This window comes from Miniopterus natalensis, chromosome 8 (assembly GCF_054644295.1).
Source record: "Miniopterus natalensis isolate mMinNat1 chromosome 8, mMinNat1.hap1, whole genome shotgun sequence".
In the NCBI taxonomy this organism is placed as follows: domain Eukaryota; kingdom Metazoa; phylum Chordata; class Mammalia; order Chiroptera; family Miniopteridae; genus Miniopterus; species Miniopterus natalensis.
The window spans coordinates 42,599,944-42,620,489 of record NC_142088.1 but is presented as its reverse complement, the minus strand read 5'-3'; the positions used below and the strand labels follow the sequence as shown (position 1 = coordinate 42,620,489).

At 34.5% G+C, this 20,546-nt stretch overlaps 1 protein-coding gene across 4 annotated transcripts in view; it reads left to right on the top strand.

Annotated features, from left to right (window-relative positions):
- The window catches only part of UBR3 (ubiquitin protein ligase E3 component n-recognin 3), a 140,849-nt gene that overhangs the window by 96,204 nt on the left and 24,099 nt on the right, over positions 1–20,546 (top strand). For 2 of the 4 annotated variants that reach the window (XM_087819792.1, XM_087819790.1), the window contains 3 exons: positions 10,997–11,146; positions 13,361–13,494; positions 18,402–18,512. In XM_087819792.1, coding sequence (XP_087675918.1) covers positions 10,997–11,146; positions 13,361–13,494; positions 18,402–18,512 — 395 coding nt within the window. Of the gene's footprint in view, positions 1–10,978; positions 11,147–13,360; positions 13,495–18,401; positions 18,513–20,546 lie in introns of all 4 variants that reach the window. The other 2 variants (XM_087819791.1, XM_087819789.1) reach the window with 1 other exon arrangement.

Below are 20,546 nucleotides of genomic sequence, written 5' to 3'. Positions count from 1 at the left end.
TTTGTATTTCTGCATGGGGCCTTAGTTTGCTCTCATGCTTTTTTGGATGAATGTAGAATTCTAGGTTGATACACATTTTCTCTCACAACTGTTAAGGCAATACTCCCTTGCCTTTTACCACTCATTTGATGAGAAGCCTGGTGGTAGTTTCACAGTTGTCTGAGCCTTAGAGATATGAAATTTTATGATTTGTATCTAGGTAGATATTTTTTCATTCTCCTTGGTACTTAATGGCCTTTTAGTCTGAAGATTTATATCTCTGAAGCTTGGAGAAAAATTTTTTTCATTATTTTCTTGATAACTAGTATAGTCATCCTCCAAGAGGACCCTCAATGGTATTCATGCCCTGTGCACTCTTCTCCCACATTGCACCAGAATTGTGTACACGACCACTGGAATATGCCTGAAGTGATGGTATGTCATTTCTGAGATTAGGTTATAAAAGACACTGTAGCTTCTGTCTTGATTGTTTTCTCTCTTGGATTGCTCATTCTGGGGAAAGCCAGCCGCCATATTGTGAGCAACCCTATGGAGAGGCCTGTGTGGTGAGTGACTGAGGTCTCTTGCCAGTAGTCATGTGAGTGAGCTGGGTGTGAAACTTCCAGCCCCAGTTAAGCCTTGAGATGAGTACAGCCTAGCTATTTTTTGGAAGCATTCTCATGATAGACCCCAATGCAGAACCATCTAGCTAAGCTGATCCCAGATTCCTGACCCTCAGAAACTGTATGAGATAATAAATATTGGTTTAAGCCATTGAATGTTGGATTACTTTGTTAAACACCAATAGAGAACTATTACAATACTTTTTTCCATATATTTATTCTCTTTTTGTGGGAGTGCTTCTAGTTGGATATTGGATCTTTTGGCTTGTTCTTTTAATATTTATCTTCTATCTCATGTGTTCTTTTGCTTTGCATGCTTAGAGATTTCTTCTCTCCAGCATCTTGTTTGTACTTTGTCTATAAAATTTTTTTCTTGTGCTTTTCTAAATGTGTTAGATGTCTCTCCTCTCTGAATTAGCCTTTGTCCTTCTGAATTACTTTAAAAAATTTATGTTAGTCTTGCATGGTGCTAGTTTTTCTCGCTTGCCCGATAACCCTCGATTGCCCTGGGGAGATGGTCTGGGTAGCTAACTTGGGTCTGCTCTACAGGGGTGAAAATAGGTGTGATCCTTGTTATTCTGCCTGGTCTGTGTGTATGGGTGAGGTGTGTTGACTGTCAGGCTTAGATTGGGTGGGAGGACAGCAGGCTGGTTTGCTTGGGACCCTGTATGCTAATACTTACCTAGAAACTCCGCCGCTCTCCAAGCAACTTGTTCAGTTTATTTGGAGAAGGATATTCTCTCTTTCTCTCTTTGGTTTTCTTCTGAGGTAAATGCCAACTCACCTGAATGCTCTGTTCGGTCAAGATTGAGGAAGAAATTGGGGTGCTGAGTAGTGAGTCCTGCATATAGTCTTTCAATTAATTATAATATTTTCAGAATCACTTTATGGTTATGATTCCTATCCTTGGGAACACTGGCTCATTCTAAGCCCAGAGTTGACATTCTAATGGACAGATCATTTCTGTAACTTTCTTATAGTACACAGGTGGTTGCAGCTTTTATAGCTTTCTTTCATCTGTCAGCATGTCTCCATCTCCTCCAATCAATCATTCAGAAATGTTATTGACATCCCTTATTTGTTGGTTGGTTAAATTCTCTTTCACAACTCTATCCTTTTTCTATATTCTTGTAGGAATATTTCTTCATGTATTTCTCTACTTCTATTTTAGTGTTCTTTTAGAAGGAATGAGAGACAAAAACCTATGTTTAGTCCGCAATCTTGACTTAGATACTTACTAATTATTGTAATTAGTATGAAGTCAAAATTTCTGTTATAAAAGCATTAACTTTTTATTATAGAAACTTAGCAAACATATAATCAAAAATAATAAATAATATATATATTTTTTGCTACCAGATTTCCTAACTTAGCTTGTATCCTTACAGGCCTTTTTGTAAGTATATATGCATATAAATTTTTTTTTTTTTTTACCAAAATGAGATAATGTTGCACATGCAATTTTTTCCTAAGAAAAATTTCTCTTTTTTTCAAAAAAAAAAAAAAAGTTTTTATTGATTTTATAGAGAGAGGAAGGGAGAAGAATAGTGAGATAGAAACATCGATGAGAGAGAAACACAGATCTACTGCCTCCTGCATGCCCCCTACTGGGAACTGAGCCCCAAACCTGGGCATGTGCCCTGACTGGGAATCAAGCCGGTGACCTCTTGGTTCCTGGGTCGATGCTCATCCACTGAGGCACACTGGCTGGGCAGAAAAATTTCAAGTGTACATAAAAACTAAAGGAATAGTATTATAAATTCCCATATACCAAATGTAACCTTCATTTAGTTAACATTTTTCTTTATTCTTGCACTTCCTTGTTTTCTGTCTCTCTATTAGTGAAGTAAGTTATAGATTTCATATCACTTTACTCCTAAATATTACAGCATGCATGTCCTAGGATTAAGAATATTCTCCTACTCAAATATATTATATGTAAGAAAATTACTTTTCCCTACAAAGAAAATAACTTCAAAATACAAACCTTGATATTATGTTAAACAATGAAATTATTTGAATTTAGTTAAAAAATTTTAAAATTTATTTGCATATAATTTTGTCCTTTAATGTATCTCTCTAAGGGAATAGAGTCAAAGTTCTGTGTTTTGAAGCCACTTGAGAGCAGTCCTGTAACCAGTTTGATGTCCAGTTTGGTTTATTTGTTTGCAACTTTAGGAATTAAGGAATGTTAATAATACTTCTAGAAATTGTTTTTATTTGTTGCTTCCCAGTCCCAAGTAAGATAAAGCAAAAACAGTTTTCTAAAGAATTGATTAAGCAAAGCACCCAGAGGAGGTTAGGTAGAGTTGTCTTGAATAGGAGAATGGCCACCTCATTTCCTGAGGAGACTGGAGGGAAGGAGAAAAGAGGTGGATGGAAATAGAGGTAAGTTTCATTGGGGTAAGGAAACTGGGAAGTTTAGGTGATCACTTGGTTGCTTTAGTTTTCAGGGTTAAATAAAATGTGAGTTCTGCTGAGTGGAGAGAATGCCACCAGAGGTTTGGAATAGTTGCTGAGGAGATTGGGAGATGTTGCTCATCAAAGCTAAGTATAAAGATTGATAAACAATGCTTAGGGACCAGTTATATTCAAGATCATAAATTTGAATTGTTATTAGTCTGCAAGTTATTGACTCCCTGTCCTAAATCTTACTACTTTTTGGAAGGTATGGCCTTTTTTGGCAGTAGCCAGGGCACAGGAAGAACAATTGAGGGATCAGGCAGACATGATTGCTAGCAAACAAAGGCAATTCACAGAAGTCATCAGGATAATGACCCCAGTCCCGGTTCTTGCATGCTGCAGTGGCGACAGGTGAGGTAATAAAGATTCATGAGCACTTGGTTTATTTATGTTGTTCATGGCCATGCCAATGGGATTTTGGACCCTTCAGATTTGTATATTCCTCTTATTTATAACTCAGTTCCTTCCCATAGAGTTTGGTTTGACCCCAAAAACCCATTTGAGACTCTGTTTTCATCCATCGCCCAAGATAAAAATTGCAGTCACATTTCTCTTGCCTCTGATTATGATTTGCTTCATTTGCATATGACATTATATAATATAATATTATTAACATATGAAGCTGGGCCCACACCTGAAGTACTACCTGGCAATAGTACAGATAATAGTTTAATCTTAGTCCCATCCTCTGCTTCATTTGTCAGGTTCCTTTTGTTTTCTTGCCTTATTTCCTATCTGTGTTGCAGGAATGTAAACATTCCTTGGTTGCTTCTTTCTTATTTTGCCTTTATCTTTGTGTATGAGGGATGTTCTCCTAAGATTTTTAGTCTAGTTAGCACAACACACAGAATATTTTCAAATTTATAACACACAGTACTTTTCAGATCTTCTAATCAAATAATTTTATTAGTTAAAAATTTAAGGACAAAGCTTTTCTCTCTGAATGCAACAGATTTCTGCTCTGTGATTAGTACTCTTAACTATTTTGTTGTTTAATACCTTTCTGTAGTTATCAAGTTTCCTATATGAAGAGATTCACCTCTGTATTTCCTTCCATTTTTCTCTCCTGATCGCTAATCCCCATTATTTATTTTGACTAGTTATCAAGGTGTAGGAGTCAAGATGTTAAATTATAACCTTGATTCATTAAAGTTTATCAGATAGAGATAGACAACAGAATTGAGTTCCAAGTGAGAGTTAAAATACTATCAAGAATAGATTTTGGAAATTATTTTCTGATCTTAAACATACTTCGTTTTAATTGTAGAAATATACAATACAGAAAAGGATAAAGGAGGGACAAACTTTATCCCTAATCCTACCATCTGAAAAACATATTTATTACTGATGATGCTGTATAGTAACAATTTTGGATCATGCCTTTATTCTCAACATTTTAGCATAAATATATCCTTATTATTACTAAAACTCCTAGCAACTATAATTTTCAAAGGCTGTATTTCCTTGGAGAGAGGTAGCATGGTGTAGTGGTTATGAGCATGGACTCAGGAGCATGTTGCCTAGATTCATATCTCAGTCCTGCCATTTCCTGGAGTAATTTACTTAACCTCCCTTTACATTGGTTTTCACATAGTTAAAAAGGATTATTAAACAGTAGGTCCTCAGATAACATCATTTTGTTCAACATCATTTCATTATAACATTGATGAAATTCTATAGGAACTTAACTCTTGTTTATAGCAATTGGCCTATGGTAAAAATTGGTTTCCTTATATGTCATTTCACTTAAAGTCACATAATCTGTTAATGACATTGAGTGAGGACCTACTGTACTACCTACCTCATAGGGTTGTTGTGAAGATCGAATGTATTAGTACATTTAAAACACTTAGAGTGCTTGGCACATAATAAGTTTATAAGCATTGGCCATTGCTATTATTTTTAGTCTGTGATTTTCTTAATAATCCCCTTGTAATTGGACTTTAGTTTTTTTTCTAATTTTATTTATTATAAACATTTTTTTTTATATCTTGGATCTTCTACGAGTATGAATTTTGGGGGCTGATGATGATATAAATATTTGTATTTTAACTGTGTACCCAGCATTATGTTAAACACATCTGTCTATTGACTTATTTGACACATACATGAGAAGATGATAGTATTTCAGATAAAGATGCCTAAACTTAGATTAAGTAACTGGCCTGAGGTTATACAGTAGTAGATGGTAGAGCTGGGTTATTAATCAGTAATCGTTGCGTGCTCTTTACTATTTCTTCATATTTGAAGCAAACTGAGGAGGGTTAAGCTCTTCTGGCCAAGTTGGTAGCCCAGGGATCGAAAGGAACAGATATGAGAATAGTTGCAAAGTAAGAATTAATACACCTGATGATTGATTGATTGATTCAGGCACAAGGCATAAGATAGAAAGGAATTGTGGGGAAGGTCTTCTTAATTTTTTAAAAACCAGAGTGAAAGTTGCTTTCTTAATAGTTGAAGCAAAAATCCTTGATGTTACTCTATTGGTTTACCCTTGTTTTAGCTCTAGCTCCACCCAAATCACATGATTTGAAAGCAGATGGTGAGGGGAGATTCTCCTAAACAAAAATTGAGGCCTGCTGTTAGCAGAAGGGGCAATAGTAGGTAGATAGAAATAGCATCTCTCTACAGTACCCATCCTTTAAGATTTCATTTGCAGAGTGGGGTAGTGCAAGCAACAGTTGGCACAGATCAGGGTTTTGTTGATTCTTGTTGTTAATTGCAGAGGGAGCTGTTTATTTTGTTACTTAATAATACAGATTAATTTGAGGTTTATTCTTTTATTTTTTAACAATGTGTACTAGGTAGATATGTGACCATTTATGTAAGAAGGGGGGTTGGGGATGTAAATATATATATACTATATTATATATAATAGTATAATATTTAATAAAATATATAAAATATAGAGAGATAAAAATATTTATATCCCCAATGACCCCTTCTTAGGTAAATGATAATATACTGTGCACACTTTCTCTACCTCACTTTTTTCACTTAACATTATATCCCGGAGATTCTTCCATGAGGTGTATAAAGATATTATTTATTCCTTTTTCTACCTATATAGTATTCCATGTTGTAGTTTTTCCATGGTTTATTCAAATGGTCTTTTGTTATTAGACAGTTGGTTTGTTTTCAGTCTTTTGCTGTACAAATAGTACTGTAATGAATATTCTTGTACATGTATTTTTTGTGTTTTTTTAAAAAAATATGTTTTTATTGATTTTCTTAGAGAGGAAAGGAGAGGGATAGAGAGAAACATTGATGAGAGAGAAACATCATCGATTGGCTGCTTCCTGCACACACCCTACTGGGGATTGAGCCTGCAGCCTGGGTGTGTGTCCTGACAGGGATTGAACCAGCCACCTCTTGGTTCATGGGTTGTCGCTGAACCACTGAGCCACACCTGCTGGGCTCTTTTTGTACTTTGATAATATAGTTGTAAGATAGATTTTTAGAAGTGAGGTTTCTGGGTCAAAAGGTAAATGCATATGTAGTCTTGCTAGATATTGCCAAAAGTTTTTGTAGGGGTTGTACCATTTGTATTCTCACCTACAGTGTGTCAGAGTATCAATTGCCCTACATCCTTATCATTAGAATATATTGTCAAACTTGAGTGTTTTTGCTCATCTAGTGGTGAAAGCTGGGGTATTGTGGTCTGGTTTTAATTAACTTTTCTAGTATTATAAAAAGGATGATTTTTACATCTTTAACTGCTCCTTGTTTCCTGACACTTCTTTTTGCTGCTTTAGGACAGTTTTAGGTATAATTCTATCACAAATTAGCCTCTTTTTTATGTTCTTAAATTTTCTTGGAATCAGGCAAAGTTGTAGACCTTGCTCACATTCAGGTAGGACCGACCTACTTGTGGCCTTGGAATGCATATAGTTTTATGTATCTATGGCTATTGCATCTATGTTGTAAAAACATTATTTTATAAATTATTGTAGTTTTGCTGTGTTAACTTGTGAAGTTCTTATTCTCTCAAGTAAATAGAAACTAATTTCCTTTTCACTGAAATTAGAAAGCAGATCTCATGGATAGAATACTTTTTACATTGATTTCTCTGAATATAAATTTGTTCAATTTTGAGGGATGGTCTATGCCTATCATTTTAAGTCAGGCATCTGTGATGTGGGATATTTAAAAGTTAAATTTTGGTTATTTGCTTCATAATAAGACACACATCTGGTACCAAGTCAAAATATATTTTTAAAAAACATAATAATATGCTTAACATATATAAAACTATATGAAAGCAAAGTAAATCACCTCTCCCTACCTTCCTTTTTAATCTTACTCTTCTGGGATAAAGTGTGCATAATACTGTGTCATTCTGTTTCTTATTTTTTAAAAAAATTAACAATGTGTTGTGAATATCCCTGCAAATAGTACATACAGATTTCTTTTCATCCTAGATTTTGTTATGCACACATATACGTGCATGTGCATGCAGTGTTACATACATGGCATTGATATAAATGCTCTTAGTTTGTGTTATTTTTCTTCTATGATCCATAATTACAATTTTGTGTACTCTTGTGCTTTTCTCTATATTCATTTGATAATATACAAACATACTACAATTTTGTGTTCATAAGGGGTTCTTCCACCTTCCCCCCTCTCCCTTTTCCTTTCCTTGGTTTTGGTCATTGTTTGCTTTACCAAATGGGATCACCCTTCTTTGATCTCTACCTTAGTAATACCTTCAAGTCTTCTACAGTAGTTCTGATTCAGTGGTTCTCAACCTTGGCTGCACAGCAGAATCATTGTAGCCCCCTTAGAATAATATTTGTGCCTGGGCTCCACTATAGACTAGTTAAAGAAGACTATCTGGGAGTGGGGCTTAGGCATAAGAATATCTTGGAAGTTCCCAGCTGATTCTAATGTGTAGCCAAAGTTGAGAACCACTGCTCTAAATCAGTGTTTCTTTATTTGAGAGTAGGAAGGAAAAGTTCCTAATAGTCCATATGAAGTAATTTACTCAGCCATGTCTCTGTTATTGGCTGTTCACTTATTTTCCCTTTGTTTGTTTGATTTTTATTCTGCTGTAACTAATAGTGCTTCATTAAACAGCCAACCTAAGTTTCTGAAATTGGTATATTACTGCATACAGGGTGGGGCAAAGTAGGTTTACAGCTGTGAGTATGTGAAACAGTCTATTCTTGTATTACTATTTATTAATTATTTTTCATATGAACAACTATAAACCTACTTTTGCCCCACCCTGTATATCTACTCTTTCATTGCCAATTGATGAACATAAGTGTTTATATAGTTTTAATACCTATTAACTAATTTCAAAATACCCAATTACAGGGATGTAAATCTGACATTAACTCAGGTTTTTTTCCATATATTGCCAGTTAAAAGTACAAAAAGCTCTTCCTTTTGAAATTTTCTGGTTTAGGAATTTGACATTTTCCTACAAGGCTAAACTTAGTCTTACAATATGATCCAGCCATTATGCTCTTAGGTATTTACCCAACTAATGTAAAAATTTATGTCCACACAAAAGTCTACACATGAATGATAATAGAAACTTTATAATTACAAATAAATTTATAATTTATTTGTAATTGCTCAGAACTGGAAGTAGCCAAGATATCCTTCACTGGATGAATAAACAAACTGTGGTACATTTATGCGATGGAATACTATTCAGAGGTAACAAGGAGTTAACAATCAGACCATGCAAGATATGGATGAATCTTAAATGCATATTGCTTGGTGAAAGTAGCCAGTCTGAAAAGGCTACATATTGTACATTTCCAATTATGTGACATTTTGGAAAAGGCAAAACTATCAAGACAGTAAACAAATCAGCAGTTGCCAGGGCTGAGAGTGGTGGTGGGCTGAATAGGTGAAACATAGGGGATTTTTTTAGAGCAGTGAAATTATTCTGAATGATGCTATAAAGTTGGATATGGAACACTATGCATTTGTCAAAACCTATAGAACTTTACAACACAGCAGATCTTAGTGTATGCAAATTAAAAAAGTCATTTAGGAGGTTAGAGGTCCCAGTATGGAATACAGAAGAGAAGAGAATCTAACTGTATTACAAATGTATCAGAATGATAGAATCAATTGTAAATTATCAATAATATATTTTAGTTTATTATAGAATATATAGAAGCAGTAGTTTCCCTCTTTTTTAAAAGAAATAAACCACAATCTTTTTATTTTCTTGAAGAAAAACAAAAAGGACATTAGTATCTAATTATTAAAATCAAAATTGAAATAAAAGTTACTATGAATGAAAAGAGGTCATTGATTTTATTTTCATGCCTTTAGTACTGTCACACCTTACTTTTTAAAACTTTAGAAAATGAGACTTAGCACTTCTCTTTGATATTGTATTTTGTTATTTGGATTTAAGTTTTCAACTTGATTGTAACACAACATTAAAAAAAGCAAAAGAAAAGAAAAGCTATATTTGTGTGTGAGGTAGAGTTAATGAAATTCTGTTTCTTTGGCACTTAATGTGAGACTGAATTATTTCCTGTCACTTTAAGCCAGGTAGTTCTCTGTTCCCCTTTGAACTTGAGAGCAATCAGACACATCCTCTGTTTTCTCTGTTAAAATTTTCTTCTTAAAAACAGTAATCACGTGACAAATCTTAATGTCCTTTGGTACTTTCTTTTGAAATCTCTTCATTTTGATGCATTAATCTTATTTTCATAGACATTGAGCTTTCTGGTTCTTTTTTTTTTTAAATCCTTACCCAAGGATATTTTTTCCACTGCTTTCCAGAGAGAGTGGAAGGGAGGGAGGGAGGGGGAGAGAGAGAAAAAAACAGCAGTGTGAGATACACATCGATTAGTTGCCTCTTGCACACCCCAGACTGCACCCCGCCTGGGCCTGGGGTTGAGCCTGCACCTGAGGTTCGTGCCCTTGACCAGGAATCTACTGCGGCCGATGCTCTAACCACGTAGAAAACCAGCCAGGGCAAACTTTCTGGTTTTGATTCTATTTATGTATTATTGATTTTTTCTCTGATTTCTTTGTTCGCAACTTTTTAATTTTCATTCATACTGGGCATTATCCAAAGTTTTATTTTAGGTTTCTGGTCCTATTCCTTTCAGGTACTTTCAGTAACTGTCAGATATATGTTTATCTGCATGAATTCTTATTAAACATATCTGAACTTGATATCTTTCTTTTTCTATTTGTCATGTATATTTACATATTTATTTAGATATGCCTTCATCTTTTAAACAAGTCATAAATCACTTCTGCTTTTCTGATCTTTTCAATTCCCTCTACTCATTTTTTTGCCATTATGGACAATATCACTGATCTTCGTGAATTTAAGAGTATCTGAAAATCATTATTGACTCAATATTTTATTACTTGCTCTTAACAACATTATATCACCAGAGGATTACTGTTATTTTCTATAGTAGTTCTGCTTTATTAATATTAATGGTCATATCTAAACGATTTCCCTACATAAATAAACATATTGATAATTATTAATGCTAAGATGTAATCACTAGAATTAAAACTAAAGGAGGAAGACTTTGTTCCTTTTTTATCTCCTAGTATAAATATTGCCATTTTTCCCCCCAAGAGCTGCAATGTTATAAATTTCCTTTCTGAGGTTTCTCAAAGAAAATTAAAACAATTCCCTTAAATTATAATATTTTAAAGGTGTTTTTGATACAGCTGTCTTTGCCTCTGTGTTTTTCATTTTAATTTTGTTTGTGAATGATACAGTGTCAGAAGTGTTTAATCATATATTATTTAAAGTCTTTATATCAACTCTTTGCATTTTTTGGTCTTTTTCTGAGTAAACATTTTATTTTAACGAGGCATTTTTTCCATAATTTTATTACTATATAACTTTATTGGTATTGAAATTCAGAATTACTTGAACTAAATTTTTTCCTACATTTTCATTGAAGAGAGATTTTTCTTCTCAGATTCTCCTGAGAATGATATTCCTATGGAGATCACCACGGCAGAACCACAACTTTCTGAGGCAGTATATGATTGTGTTATTTGTGGACAGAGTGGCCCCTCCTCTGAAGACCGACCTACAGGATTGGTCGTTCTGTTACAAGCATCCTCAGGTAAAATTAATTTTTCAGTGGGAACATATTAGAGACAAAGTATGTACAACAGATTAATAAATATCTGTATTGAATGGAAGTTATATCTTTGTCTAGATATAACTATAGATCTACATAGCAAGGGTTGATTTAGATTTGTATAGGAAAGACTCTTAATATGTTTTTATCTTACCTTCCTGGATATGAGTGTTGAAAGAAAATTTTAACAGAGAGATCTCTCTATATGTTACAGTCTTTTTCCTTAAAATGATGTGGTGTATTACCAATGCTGGGTGGCCACTAACTGAGTTCAGTATTCTTGGCAATTTAATTGTTCTAAAATCTGGAAGCATTTTAACCCCAGAAATATTGTCAGCTTAAATATATATACACACACACACACATACATATATATAAATTTTTTTAATTGATTTTTCAGAGAGAGAAAAGACGGGGGAGAGAGAAAAATAGAGAGAGAGAGAGAGAGAGAGGAACATTGATGTAAGAGAGATACATCAATTGGCTGCCTTCCATACGCATCCCTACCGGGGACTGAACCTGCAACCTAGGTATGTGCCCTGACTGGGAATTGAACCCGAGACCTTCCGTTGCACAGGACAACACTCCAGCTAAGTGAGCCACACCAGCCAGGGTTGTCAGCTTAAATATTTTAATTGCATAAGGCGTATATGGGTAGCTTTGCCCTTATATCCTGAGCTACTAGAAGCTGTCATTCTTGAAATAACCAGCTGACTAATATGTTTGCCAATCTATAGTGAACAAAAAACCTTTTTTTAAAATTTGAAATATTTGTTTGAATGCTTTCCATTCTCTCCCATACTGAAGAATTTTGAGGTAGGGTTATGGTTAGGGTTAGAGGATATAACAGTTATAAACATATACACACCAAACATCAGAGGCCCAAATATATGAAGCAAATATAGAATTGGAGGGAGAAATGGTTTTACATTGATAGTTGGAGACTTTTATGTCCCACTTTCAATAATGGATAGAATAGCTAGACAGAAGATTAAAAAAAAACCACTTAAGCAACACTATAAAACAGTTAAACCTAAAAAACTTATATAGAACACTCACTCTAATGATACTTGAATACAATTTTCTCTATTGTACATGGAGCATTCTCCAAGATATACCATGTATTAGGCCATGAAACAAGTCTCAATACATTTAAAAAGACTGAAATCATCCAAAGTATCATCTCTGACCACAAGGAATGAAGCTAGAAATCAGTAGCAGCAGGAAAATTGGAAAATTCAAAAATATGTGGAAATTAAATAACACATTAACCAACCAATGGGTCAGAGAAGAAATTAGAAGGTACTTTGAAGCAAATGAAAATGAAAACACAACATACCCAAACTTATGTGGTGTGGTGAAAATAGTGCACAGAGGGAAATTTATAGCTGCAAATCAGTAACTTAACTTTACACTTTTAGGAACTAGAAAAATAAGAACACGCTAACCCCAAAGCTAGCAGATGGAAAGAAATATAGAGCAAAGATAAAAGAAACAGAGAATAGGAAAACACTGGAGAGAATCAGAAAAGTCGTTAGTTTCTTGAATCAAAATTGAGGGAGAGAAACATCAGTCAGTTGCCTCCTGCACATGCCCTGACCAGAGACTGTACCCACAACCTAGGTATGTGTGCTGGCTGGGAATCCAACCTGCAACTTTTTGGTATATGGGATGACACTCCAACCAACTGAGCCACCTGGCCAGGGCTACCCCTTGCTTTTTATTACACAAAATTCCAGCTCTTGAACTTTTTCCCAACCCTGGTCTCAGGTTTTTCTCCAAGGATCTCTGTTTCCTTTTCATGAGAGAGAGTGTATTTAGAAGTGAAGTTTATTGATACTGGAGTGTCATAACTTCTAGACTTTTTCAATGGGCAGACTTTGGAAACCTCTATCCTCCATCAATCCATTTATCTATTGATCCATCCATTGATCCATTGATCCATCCATGCATTATTCATCCATCCATCCAGAGTTCATACTCATATTTTACTGTTATTTTAAAAATTAACTATTGGTATATTTTAAGTTTTATTTACTCCCTTGAAGAAAAATGGAATGTCACTTTTTTTTAGGTCTTTAAAAATATTCTAATAGTGTAAAAATTAGTCAGCTGGTTGTAAATAACTCAGCTTTTATGGGGAATTAGGTCTATATATTGGTTATTTAATGAGCTCTATCTCTGTTGTTAATGTAGTTTTGGGGCAGTGCCGTGACAACCTTGAGCCAAAAAAGTTGCCTATCACTGAAGAGGAGCAGATTTACCCGTGGGATACATGTGCAGCAGTTCATGACGTGAGGCTTTCATTATTACAGCGTTATTTTAAGGATGTGAGTACCCTTTTTATCTACTAGTATTTTTGTCTGCAAAATTCATAGTTATTTCCCTCCAGAGTTTTATATATATATTTCTAACAAATGTCATTCTAATTTGGAATCTAGAAGTTTATTAGAAAAAAATTAATATATGAATAGTAAAGAAATGGAAATCTGTTACTAAGTAAACATTTCAGGTTATAAATGTTATTCCTTTGTTTTAAATGTTGTTTATTGGGAGGTATACAAATTCAATACAAATAAGTATTAACTCTATAAAAACTTTTAGATATGGCATGAATATTTTATGAAGATTGCAGCCTTCTTTTACTTTCATTTAAAGATATACAGTAAAATTCCATTATGAAGCTGTTTAAATGTAAAGTAGGGACATGTTTAATACGTGGCTTCTATGGTTTCTTGTGAACTTGAAAGATTTTTTTCCCAGCTCTTTGTACCTACGTACTGTAGCACTCAGATGTCATAAGTCTTGGAGGACCAGTTTTATTTATTTAGTAGCAGCAGCATTAATTTCTCTATAAAATTTCTTTATTTCTTTATTTTTTTTTTTTTGGTATCATTTTTTTTAAAAAACATATCTTTATTGATTTCAGAGAGAGGAAAGGAGGGGAAGAGAGAGAGATAGAAACATTAATGATGAGAGAGTCATTGGTCATTGATCAGCTGCCTAGCCCACAACCCTGCCATGTGCCCTGACCAGGAATCGAACCCCGATCTCCTGGATCCTAGGTCGATGCTCAACCACTGAGCCACACCCGGCCAGGCTGGTATCATTTTTAATGTTTCCTGACTGGATTATGAAATGGAGTTTCCTTTCACCTGTTGTTTTTTGGATGTTGTACCTTGAATTAAGTAAACATATGATAATTTAAATTGCTTATAATGTAAAGGGAAGCATTATTTTTATTTAACTATAATTAGATGATTATCTTGATAGATTTCCAAATATAATTTTTTCTTGCCCATAATACACTGGATTAAATGGAAGAAACTAGTAGGATGGGTAGAAGACAGATGCTTAATGAGAATAAACCGTAACTGACCTAGTGATGATAGTCAGTGTAGAGTGTGGTTCAGTGGTTTGGACTGAGGAGAAGGTTTCTGGTGAATTTTGGAGGAGAAGGTGACTCTAATTAGGGAGGTATCATGTAGTGTAGAGAGACTACCATATCAGAAAAATGAGTTTGGTCCTGATTTTTCCATTTCTTAACAGTGTGAATTTGGCCAAATAAACACTCAGTGTCCTCATCTGTAAAATAGGACTCATAATGATCTTTCATGCAGCATTTTCTAACCCACCAGGTTAGAAATTATTTTTAATCACTTTACATATAATAAAGGTCAGTATAAATGTAAAGTAGTGCTTTTAATATTCAAACTAGCCCATATAGGAGGGCTGAGGTGTTAGGCTTTGTTTGGATTAGGTAATGGGGCCTATGCTTACATATATTTTAAGGCTTTAAAATGAAATTATCATTATTAGATAAAAGATACAAACACATAGATACTTTCACACTTTTTTTCTTTATTCTTTATTGTTTCTTGGAATATTTTGCAGTGTGTATTACTCAGAGATGGATAAATATCTTCATTTTGAAGAAAATGATGAAATTGTGCTAAATTCTGCTTTTGTAGAAATTTACTATCACCTTTACTTACATTTTATTTTCTTGATATAATCTTGGTTTTAATTTTATCATTTTGAATCACTTAAAATGGTTAAAGATAAATCCTAAAGCCAAATAGAAAAATGCCTTGATTGAATCAAAATATAATCCAAACCTAAGATCAAAATAATTTTGAAGGGAGATCTAATAAAGGAGAGAAAAAGTAGGGTATTTCCTTCTTGCTGCCAGAATACTTAATTCATTTCTAGAAAAAAATCTTTTTTAAATTTAAAAAAAAAAATTATTTCTTGATTGATTTTAGGGAGAGAAGAAGGCAGAGAGAGAGAGAAACTCAATTTGTTAATTGTATGTGCCCTGACCAGGAATCGAACCTACAACCTTAGTACTTTGGGATGATTCTCCAAGCAATGGAGCTACCTGGCCAGGGCAAAAAAAAAAATTTAATAAATAGGTTCTGAAATCTGAACTGGACTGAATATCTGTTATGTTTCTGTTAGTGACTGTGAGATTTTATTCTTATATTAATACTTTTTTGTACTTATATAATGGTTATTTTATGTATATATGGCATGCTCCCTTGACTGTGCCTCTGGAGGTCTAAAGCCATTTCTTTCTTTCTTTTTTTTTTTTTTAAACATGTCTTTATTGATTTCAGAGAGAGGAAGGGAGAGGGAGAGAGAGAGATAGAAACATCAATGATGAGAGAGTCATCAGTCGGCTGCCTCCTGTATGCCTCCCGCTGGGGATTGAGCCTGCAACCCGGGTATGCGCCCGGACCGGGAATTGAGCTGTGATCTCCTGGATCATACATAGGTCAATGCTCAACCGTTGAGTCATGCCCGCCGGCCGAGGGCCATTTCTTCTATTGGTTTTATAGTTTCCTGAGGGGCTAGCACATTGCTATGTGTGTTGTAGATGTTTATTAGATTTCTTACCGAATTACTCTAACAAAGAGTACCAGAATTTTGTAGTCAACAGATTATGTATAGGAGAAAAGTTACTGTCAGTGGGCACTGATGTTGATTATAGAATTAAACTGTGTAGGTTCTGCTCTCTTCAGATCAAACGCATGTATTTTATAGAGCTGACATGTAGAATTTTAGTCATGTAAGACAGTACAGTTACTATTGAAACTGGAAGTGTTATATGAGAGAGATGACACAGTAGGGGAGGAACCTGAGCTTTGGAGTCAGACTTAGATTTGAACTTGGGCTCTACCATTTATAACTGAGTGATCTTAGTAAACTTTTTATTCCTTTTTTTTTGTAAAAAGATAATACCACTTACTGTGTGAGGTTTTGATAAATATTGAGGTTGTGAAGATTCAGTGATAAGCACTTAGTACAGTGGTGGGGACATTGTTGAAGTCTTCCTAAAGTATTAGTCTCATATTAGTAAATGTTTTCCTGCCTTTTTTTTTTTTGACTGTAGCAGATTCAAAAAAGATATCTAACAGTTACATTAACAAGTGACTTGCTATTTTCAGCTAACTGCTTTTATTAAAAAGAAAGATTAATTACATTTTTATAATATGTTGTCAGAGAAAGCAGCTTGTTTATTAACTGACTACAAATTACTCTAAAATGATCTAATACCAAAATCTGCTTCTACTTCAAGTGCTCCAAATTATAAAACAGAGATGAGCAGATCTGTTGTTTTTCTGATTTGTAACAGTAGAAGCTAGCTCACCTGCTGTGAGTAGTATTTGATTTGTGCTGCTGCACATATATTTGAATCTGCTGCAAAGGCATTTTGCACTGTAACTTTCAACTTTCAGATGCTTGTGAGGAATTTTGATTTAATATTGGAACTTTGTTTACTATGGTTTAAAGATGATTTGGTTGTCTTACATTATAATGTATAAATTTCTTTCTAATATAAAAATAAAATTTAAAGGTTTACTTAGTTTTTATGGCTCTCAAATATTTTATCAGATGCTGTCACTCACGTTAGACCTTATGCCTGACATTGCTCTGGCTTGGCCATCTATTTACTACAGATTCTAGAGGGTGAACTCAAGTTCAGGGTCAAGTGCTATTTAACAGAGGTCAAATGAAAACTCAAAATTATTTTGGGAGGAAAAGCCTAAGCCTGTTTATAGGTTGAAGAGAAGGAATTATCAGAGAAGAAGTTGAAGATGTAAGAGAAAGAAGAGATAGAAGCAATTAACTTCTAAAACAAATTTCAAATGAGATGTAGTTGGCTTATATAATCCGTTTCCCTTCTTTAATGTGTATTGTATTAAACCCTAGTAAATGTTAAGGCACTTTTTTGGAGTTGTTGTTATGACCAAATTTGTACTTTGGAGAGATATGTGGAGGATGCATCATGGAGAGCAGAAATTGATATCATAACCCCTTCTTCCAAACAAATGATACAGACTTGAATGTTATAGTGAGAATGAAGAGGTTCAGTCAGAATCATGTTATTTAGAAGACAGAATTCATATGGTTTAGGAATTAAAACTGGTGTGTGAAGGAAAGGGTGTGATGTATAATAACTCTTAGTTTTCTGATTTGGTGACTAAATAGATTGTGGAGTTTTTAAACTCAGAGGAAAAGGAATAATAATGGAGAAAATGACAAGTTTTTGACACATTAATTTTATGTTATCTGAGGGATGTCAAACTGGAGATTTCTGGTTGGCAGTTAAATATTTGTATCTGTCAGTTGGGCAAGAGATTTAGGTTGGAGGGTAGTTGAATTTACTGATTAAATCATTTAGGGAGAATAGTTTTAATGAGTAGACAGTAGCACTGAGAATAAAATCTTGAGGAATATAAACATTGAAGGGGCAGGGAAAGAAAGAAGAGTTTTAAAAGGAGGCCTAAACCAAATAGTTAAAGAGATGGGAGTAAAACCAAAAGAGTCTCACTATGGAAGCCAGAGGGAAGTAGCGACTTTAAGGAGGAAGTTGTTAGTCAGGCACAGAGAGATTAAGTATCATACAAAACAGATAAAATCATCAACAGCAGTATTGCTTACACTGAATTATAGTATAATATTGAGAGCTTATATTTTATGGGGTGGAGAAAAGCTAATTGATAATTATTTTTCACTATGAGCATAAATATTTGGAAGCTAAATCTTTATGGATTTCCTAGTTTAAAGATACTGCCTTAGGTCTGTGAAGTGAGATATTACTTTATCACAAAAATACAAAGTTCACAATATAACAATATGAAATCATTCAGAGGTTTCTGTGGATATATTTAAGTTTGTTTATACTTCTTTAAAATTAATTGTATTTTCTCTCTCTTTTTTTTTTTTTAAGAGTTCTTGTCTCTTGGCAGTATCAATTGGCTGGGAAGGAGGTGTTTATGTACAAACCTGTGGTCACACATTACACATAGATTGTCATAAATCTTACATGGAATCATTACGGGTAAGTTAATTGAATAATTTTTAAAGCTGTATCTGTCTTTCCCCATATTAAGTATTTTTATAACATAGACATCCCAATTCATCTTGGGTGATTTTGATCATCATTGGAACAGCCCAGATTCACAGTTTCTTCACCTCTTCATTGTTAGGGATTTTGTATTTTTACTCCACTTTAGCAGCTGACTTCCATGGCCATAATTTTAGACTTTGCTACTCTAGTTCTGAAATATTAAGCTTTATTACCCTACCATGTCATTTGATTATTTTTCAAATTCTCTTAATTTCACTCTTATTAGTGTGTTTTGCTTCTGGCATCAAGATCTCTAGTCCTTTAATCCTTGTGCATTTTCCCTAGTGCATTAACTCTTATCTAGCCTCACTTTTACTTTGCCCATTCTACTCTTTTTTTTTTTAAAATGTGATTATTTTACTTTTATTATTTGTTCCCACACTAGAATTTTCTTTTTTTTTTTGTTTAAAATATTACAAATGTCCCTTTTTCTCCCCAATGACCCATTCCACCCCGTCCCATCCCCCTCCCCAGTCCCTCTCCCCACATTGTCCATTCTACTCTTAATACCAGTAATTTAATCTACCGCTTTTGGTCATAGACCCAGGCAGCTAGTCCTGCTAGAAAAATCGTAAAGCTAAGTAAACTGGCATCTCCATTAATTCATGGCCGAACTATAATAGTGCCTTAGACTAGAGCAGTGAATTTCAACCAGTGTGCCACAAGAATTTTTATAACATGTAATACCTGACTATTTAGTCAGGGGCACTGACCTCTTTTCCCTTAGATTGTCAAAAAAATGACAACAGCCAACATAACAATAGCCACCTGGTGTGAATGAATCAAAATTATACCTGTTTTTCTGTCAGATTAGCAAAAAATACAATGTCTATTTTGGTGTGCCACAAAATTTTAGAAATTAGTTTATGTGTGCCATGAGATGAAAAAGGTTGAAAATTGCCGGACTAGAGTCATGGATTCTAGATACCACTTATCAAATTAATTTACCTGTTTTTGATCAATGTCTTCTAGTCTCCTCAGGAGCTATTCCAAACCTTTGCCTCCCCTTTCCCACTCTTCATCTAAGTCCCAAGATCCCTTTGCCCTCATCAGACTCTCCCTCTGTCACCAAGAAAGCAGTGGTTCTCTGTCACATGCTACTTTAGTTTCCTACCTGGCTTTTCTATTCCTCGATAAATGACTTTGCATCCCAACCAATCCTTTTCTACTCTTCGAGGTAGCATTCCCTCTGTTCTGGAATAATCTTTCTGTTTATGCTGTAGGATTCCCTTCTCTTCTTTGCGATAGGGGCTTTGATTTATCAGTAAACAACCTCTTTTTCTTCTGTATCTTTAGCTTTTCTGCCTGGTCTGTCCCTTCTTTTCAGTTCATAAAGACACTAAAGTCTGCCATTTAAAATTCCTTCCTTTGACCTTGTATTTTCCTATAGCTGCAGTCTTTATCTTTCTCTCAACTCAGCTTCTTAAAAGCGTGGTTTACTCTCTTCCCAGATCCCTAACTCAGAAGCAGCAGGCTGCTTTTTATCCTTTCCCCTCACATTCAGTCACTCACCACATCCTATTGACTCTCTCTTCTAAATATCACTTAACTATATCTGCCTTTTTTATTCCCACTTCTACTTTTTTGTGTATGCCTTTGTCTCTTGACTTTTGCAATTGCTTTGTTAGGTATGTATGATGGAAGGACATATGGAGGGGAATGAGAAGTATTGACCTGAGAGTGTTTCAAGTGGTAGATCATGGTGTATAGGCAGGACAGGAATAGCATGATAAAGAGGGACAAAGTTAGAGGGACTAAAGGAGACAGGAGTTGGCTGTCAGAATGTAAGATGTGTGAGTTTAGTATTTTCAGATATGGATAATTTTGGGTCATTATAGAACAAGGGTGTGGTCATGGTAACAGGCACTGGTGTTAGAGTGGAGGTCAAAGCTATAGGAGCTGAGTAGGTCATGGAGTTGAAGGCCTCAAATGTAATTAAGATGGGTTGTCCACACACACACACTG